Genomic DNA, 6,997 nt, shown 5'->3' on the forward strand with positions numbered 1-6,997 from the left:
TTAAAAGAGTTTTCACAAAATTACAAGACAAGGAGACCGTAGTTAAATTTTTAGTTTCCCACGGGGAGATATACCATTATTAAGCGCGTAACACTTCTCAATGAGAAAATATATAGAAAAAGAATAGTTAAATTTTTATGTAATGTATCACTCGCAATGTATTCTCCAAACTAAAGACACATACTAAGAGGCGGTTGAAGTGAATTTTACCTCTTATATACAATTCACACAAAATTACAAAAATTTATGATATTCAGTTAAATGATATCCACATTGCAGTTATGATTTATATATTTTCATTAATTTACGAAATTAATCGTTTTATTTTAAAAGTCGACAGTTTTTATTTCTTTCATATTTTTGAATTAAAAAATGATAATTTGACATACTATAAATAATGTGAGATACAATTTCATTATATAAAATAATCTAAAAATATTAATTATTTATATTTTAATAATTATTAAAAAAATGAAAATAAATTGAAATTAAGAGTTAATTTTTTAGATAATTTTAAAAATGTTAATTATATATTATTATATTATATATCATGCTATTTAAAGCATGTATATTGCCATTTTTTGAATCAAAATATTATTATAAGAGATCAAAATTATCGTATTATAAAATAAATGAATATATTTTGTAAATTATATATATATTGAGAGAGAGAGAAAATATTGAGATTGAAACTAAGACAACATATATAAGGGATTTAGCTATAGCGTATATGTTTGCCTACTTTTTAGCAGTTGGTACTACGGCAATTACACGATAATCTATATATCAAAACTAAACTACATCAAGTGCTTGTATATATATATATATATGAGTAATTCAAAAAATGAAACTCTCTAAACTCAAGAAACAGAGAGGATATATAGCTATATATGTCGTTAACGCCAATGATAACAGCAAAACTACTAACATATGCTTACGTCATAGAAATACTCATATGTATCTAACCACAACGGATGCTGCATAAACCAAAACAGCCTTTTTATTTCCAAAACGGCCAAACACAGTCCTCTCTACAATTATTTTTAATTTTAAAAAAATTCAATTCTGATTTGGAAAACATAACCACCAATCAGTAGGTAACATATAAAGACATAGGTCATAACTGGAATTGCACGTACAGCCAGGTCACGAGCATTAACACCAAGCTTTCAAGTGTACAAACAATTTTTGACTGGAATATTTGTACAAACATTTTTGTCTTTCTTTATTTGGTTTTATTTTTTGCTTTAAATAAAACAAAAAATAGTCGTCAATTTTGTTTTATGTTTTGTTTTAGACTTTCACCTATTTTTGGGTCTTTGCCTACTTGCCGGACTTGGCTCATGAATTTAATTACATTTCAAGTTTATACTACTCCTATTTTGCATTAATTTTATAATTTGGAAATTTTGATAAAATTAAGGTCAAAATTTCAATACTAAGCAATTGATCACATGAAATAAAAATATATATCACAAAATCTAATCAATTTATGTTACAAAAATAAAAATGAATTTAATTCTAATTTTAATCCTCATATTTCACTTATTCGCAAAAAATTTATCTTATAACTATTTGTAAATAGTCATTTTTTATTAGTAATTTATACTACACTTAATCTATCTTCATAGTATTCATAAAAATTATAGATATTGCTTTTAGCTTTCAATGATATATAATACAAATTTTTATATAAACATGATAATTATAACTCTAGATATTGCCCATTAAATAGTTAATCAAATCAAGATATAATATCATGTCTTAAATTTGTAGCAGATTTTTATTATGCTAGAGATTGATGTTGGTTTTTCCATAAACACCATTGTTGTAAATCTTTGTATTAATTAACTTTCAAATGAATGACATGAAGAACATCTTAAATACGTGATATTTTCTGAGAGTCTATCAACACAGTATATTGTTTGATTTTGCTTACGGTGTATCAAACTAAAGGTCATCTTTTGCCAAGAATATTATAATTAGGTGTTGATGTCTTTTTTGTTGTTGTCCATATATGTTAAATGTCAAAATAATTGTATACAATTGATTATATATTCACAAAGGCTATAGTAATAAGCAAAGCGAGTAAGGCTCTCGCCTTAGGCCCTGTATTAAATCTTATATTATTTATAATAGTTTAGAAAGCTCAAAAAATTGTACTATGAACCACTTACTATAGTACTTTTAAAAGTAAATACATATTAATTAAATTATGGAATGTTAAAATCAACACACCGCAACTCTTTTTTCATTTGCATTTGTTGTTTGTCTAATAAAGTTTGTGCTACTAATAGAGTTAAAATGAATAAATTGTAGATTTTTTTTTTTGTCTAAGGACTCGAAAAATCTATACATGGCCATGTGTACATGTATCTATTGTCATACATTTTTAGTGTAAAAAAATCACATAGCGGGTATATTCCAATGTTCATATTTGACATAACTTTATAGAAAATTATGATTAAAATTAAATATTTGTGATGATTTAATAATTGTGATTGATGTAAAAATTATTTATATTGACAAATAGTGTATATAAATTAAATTTTTAATTTAAATATTAATATAATAATGATTTTGTGCGTGTATGAACTATTATTATCGTTTAATAAGAGTAGAACTATAATAGACGACAAAATTATTTTTAAAGAGATTTAACACTTCCCGACTTGATTTCAAGTGTGTTAAGTTTAGGGTAACATAATGATATCTAATTTCATGTATGTATAATTTTTTAACATTAATTTGTTAACAAATTAAATCTGAAATAATATATAAATAGTTATAGAATTCAGAGAATAATATTTTTAGTTATTAGAATTGGTAATAAAGATTGCACCCTAAAAAAAAGGTAATAAATCATATTTGTAATCTGAATTCTTGTAAAAAGGAATCTTTAATTAAACATTTTGTGATCAGTAATTTTATATTCCCTAGGATTCTCAAAAATAAAATTAACACTCAATGGCGGTTTGAATCAATTAAAACTAGGTTTTGCAGCATTAGTCAAAAGTCAAATTCAATTCAACACATTAAAATAATTAGAAACTGTAAATAATTTTCTTTTGAAAATACACTAACAAATGCATGTATAAAAAATTTACTTTTGTTACCTTAAGAAAATATGCATCTCTATGAGCATTTGTTAACGTGAGCGTGATCGTGTTTTTCCCTTAAAAGCAAATAATGTGTTTAGCACGAGAGAGATGGGCGCGTAGGATTAGTGAGTACTAACAGTGATCAGAAAAAACCCAGAGACGTACAGAATCGAATTGTAAATGGCCGCGAATTCTAGGTTGCCCGCCACGTTAACTTCTACTTCTAGCTGTAAAAACTCTAATATAAAAAAACCGTTTCACAATTAAAGAAAACACAAAAGTGAAAACAAAAAAACAAAAACCTTATCCCTCCCAAAATAAAGTTACTAGTCCACCCACAAATATACATGACCCACCCACCACCCCTGGCCAGTACAGAATGAAGTGTTTTTACGACCAAAACTATCACATTACCAAATCACCCTCTTGCTTTTTTTTAGGCACCTCTTCTTTAATTTAAGCAGTTAAATTTTTTTAAATACATTTTTCAAAAAATGTTAATAACATGACTATGGGATTTTAATTCACGGTAGTACTAACTTTTAGTACTACATACTCCTATGTGAAGTATTTAATGTACAATTTTCAAAAAATGTTAGTAATTGTATGGTATCAGATTTTAATTCATATTACTACTCACTTTGATATTATATATAAAAAAAATTTAAGAATTTTTTATTTAATATATAAATTAAGTTATGACATTTAATGTGTTTTTATTATTAAAATTATTATTTTTTGAAAGTATTTTTCTTTTTAATATTATTAGTAGATATTTAATATATTACATTTTTTATAAGACTATGTATGTAAAAATATTATTTTTTGTGTGAACAGATTTAATTTTTGGACAAATAATAAAAACTGAACTTCTAAACTCAAACAGACAGTATCTTCATTTGGCCCATAACAGACGGAGAAAAAGAAAATTTTAATTTTATTAGTCAAATCAATTTGACCGTGTTTATTGGGTGTCACGTGACACACATTATGATTACTAAGAACCGTTAGATTTTGTGTGATTGGTGCAGATCTTTTTCTTGTGTGAAACCTTGTAACCAACATGTTTAAATTTCGTATTAAATGCGGCGAGTCGAAGAATTATGTCTTCTCACTATCAACACCACTCTTTTTCCTTTTTCTCTTATTTTTTTTAAGAGAAATAATAATTCTAATTAATGAAAAATAAATAAATTATAATTTAAATGCAGAAGATTAAAAAAACAAAAAAGTATTTATAAATTGAATTTAATATATTCTGATATTTTTCAATCTTTCCCATTTCGGCGTTTGAATCCTATAAAAGGCGATTTAAGTGGTTTTGGTCCTCTCAGAAAACACTGAAACTATTGCTCTCCAAGTTCTTAGTCTGTTTTACCCATTGAGTGACACCAACAACACATATCACCCTTCATTTCACAGAATCTATACCATTTCTGCCTTCTATTCTCCTCTTTCACTTTGAATCACAAAGATTTACTCTTTTTTTCCATTCAAGAAGTTTCAACGAAACTCTCCTCAACAAAAACACTACAAAGAATCACACCCCATGATGTTAAAAGCTCTTCTTTTCTCTTTATTCTTCTCACTCTCTACCATTTCTACTCCCTTCCATTTTTAATATTTACTTTCCTTTTCTTTCTTTTATCTTTCTCTTTTTCCTCTCAAAACCTCACCTTTTCGTCTCTTTTTGGAAGATTTTTCTTCATAAAAAGCCTTTGGAGTACCCATCCTAAAGCTCTAACCTTCTTCTACACGATTCACTTTAAATTCCAAAACCGGACCTATTTGTTCCTTATAAAAAAACACTGTTTTCTTTCTCATAACAATAAACACAATGGAACAGAACAATAACAAGAGTATCCTATGCAAATACACAGAGCATCAGACTGTCACAAAAAAACTCATCAAAACAACAAAAACAGTTAACAACAAAACTGTAGAACCCAGAGTTGTACGAATATCCGTTACCGACCCAGACGCAACCGACTCATCCAGCGACGAAGAAGGAGAACAAACTTTCTTCCGAAACAGAACCAAACGCTATATCAACCGTATCGAAATCGAAACCACCGTCAAACCCGCCGTCAACAGAAAAAGACCCGCCGGAGAAACATCCACCGTCAAACGACCTGCCAAAGTTCCTGCTATCACCACCGGGAAAAAATTCCGCGGTGTTCGGCAGAGACCATGGGGTAAATGGGCGGCTGAGATTCGAGATCCTGCTCGGAGGGTTCGTCTTTGGTTAGGAACCTTCGAAACCGCAGAAGAAGCTGCAATGGTTTACGACAATGCCGCGATTAAGCTTCGTGGACCAGACGCTTTAACAAATTTCATAACTCCGCCGCAGAAGGAAACCTCCCCCGTGAAACCCGTCATGAAGGTCGTCGTCGACGGTGAAACTGAAACCGAAGCTGAACCTCAAGCTTCTAGATATTGTTACGACTCCGGCGAATGTATTCCGGTTTCATCTCCAACTTCGGTTCTTAATTTCCGGAGTAGTAACTGTAACTCCGGCGAGTCACAAGAATCAGAAGAAACAAGTGAAGTTTCAGAAGTTTTCAGAGAGTGTGAAGGTGAAACTAATTTGTTCGATGAAACGGCGCAGTTTTATCAAATGGATATGCCTACTTGGGATGATGTGTTTAATTTCCAAACTCCAGAGTTTTCTTTGATGTTTGAAGAAGAAAACTGTAAAATGTTTGGGGAGAATACTACGCCGTTTTTGTGTGGTGATGATTTAAACGACAGCATTGTTCTTGCTGACTCACTCATTGATTTTGACAAAGCATGTTTTCCTTCTTCACCTTCTCCTTCATCATCTTTCTGCCAAGTGGAGGATGATTTCTTTCAAGATATTTTGTTATCTTCAGATCCTCTAGTTTTGCTTTGACAAGTCTTATTTTTGTTATGGTGAAATTATTACCAAAAAAACAAAATAAAATGGTTAATTAAAAAAAAAAAGTTAAAATCAATACCAGCTTATTTAAGTATTATTGTTTATTTGTTTTGATACACTCTGTTTACAAAATGCTAACGGAGGAATGTATGGTTGAGTGAAGTTTTGTTTAAGATTCTACTTGTAACAGTGTTTTTTTTGCTTAATAATTAGAATGGTTGAGAGATGTACTAATGTATATTGTTCAGAAGTTTTATTCGAGCTTATTGCAATTTTGTATTATATTCTCTTTTTGTCAACTAACATTTTTTTGTTTCAATCTGAAGTGATTCAATTTTAATTTGTTGAAGAAATAGGGAAATTAATGTCAAATGAGTGAATGGTGAGGATGCGCTGATTGCGGTTGTGGCCGGTCGGTCGGTCGAGTCCAAAGCGGTAGCGGCAAAAAAGTTATTGTTTGTTGTTTGTTTATGTGATTAATAATGTGAAATAAAGACTTTATTTAGTTATTTCTAATTTTGAAAAATAGTAATTAAGGTTTATAAAACGTTAATTTAGTGCACGCGGTGGTAAGAAAAAATGTTGGAAGCTTTAGGTGAATGGCATGCCGCAAAGAAAGTGTATAAAGAGAAAGAAGTGCGTGTGTATATTGTACATCAAAAGCTGAACGGCAGAAGAGCGTATTAGTTGTCGGGATTGGACTTTTTAAGTCCACGAGACTTATTTTGGTCTATGTTCTGGCTTTGTACGCTTTGATATATCCTATAATACAACAATGGAGTCAAAAACTAAAAAGATTATCTCCTACAACAAATGACTTACTATACTGAATCATACCGTACCGTATAAACTTAAAAGCAGTGTCCCATTTTATATTTAAAATTACGGGTGAAATACTTCACTTATTTAATAGCTATCAAGTAAATTCAAGATGGTTCCTTTTTAATTAGAAATAGGTCAGATAGACAAAAGAGCGTTTATAGTTTTGCCTACTTCA

The 6,997-nt window shown here is 29.4% G+C and overlaps 1 protein-coding gene across 1 annotated transcript; it reads left to right on the forward strand.

Moving 5' to 3' along the window:
- The first annotated feature begins 4,422 nt into the window (after positions 1–4,422).
- Positions 4,423–6,284, forward strand: LOC101497871 (ethylene-responsive transcription factor CRF1-like). The gene has a single exon (XM_004502551.4). The coding sequence runs from the start codon at positions 4,939–4,941 to the stop codon at positions 5,992–5,994; it is 1,056 nt and encodes a 351-aa protein (XP_004502608.1). The 5' UTR covers positions 4,423–4,938; the 3' UTR covers positions 5,995–6,284.
- The last annotated feature ends 713 nt before the right edge of the window (positions 6,285–6,997 follow it).

The sequence above is a fragment of the Cicer arietinum genome, chromosome 5 (assembly GCF_000331145.2).
Source record: "Cicer arietinum cultivar CDC Frontier isolate Library 1 chromosome 5, Cicar.CDCFrontier_v2.0, whole genome shotgun sequence".
Classification (NCBI taxonomy): domain Eukaryota; kingdom Viridiplantae; phylum Streptophyta; class Magnoliopsida; order Fabales; family Fabaceae; genus Cicer; species Cicer arietinum.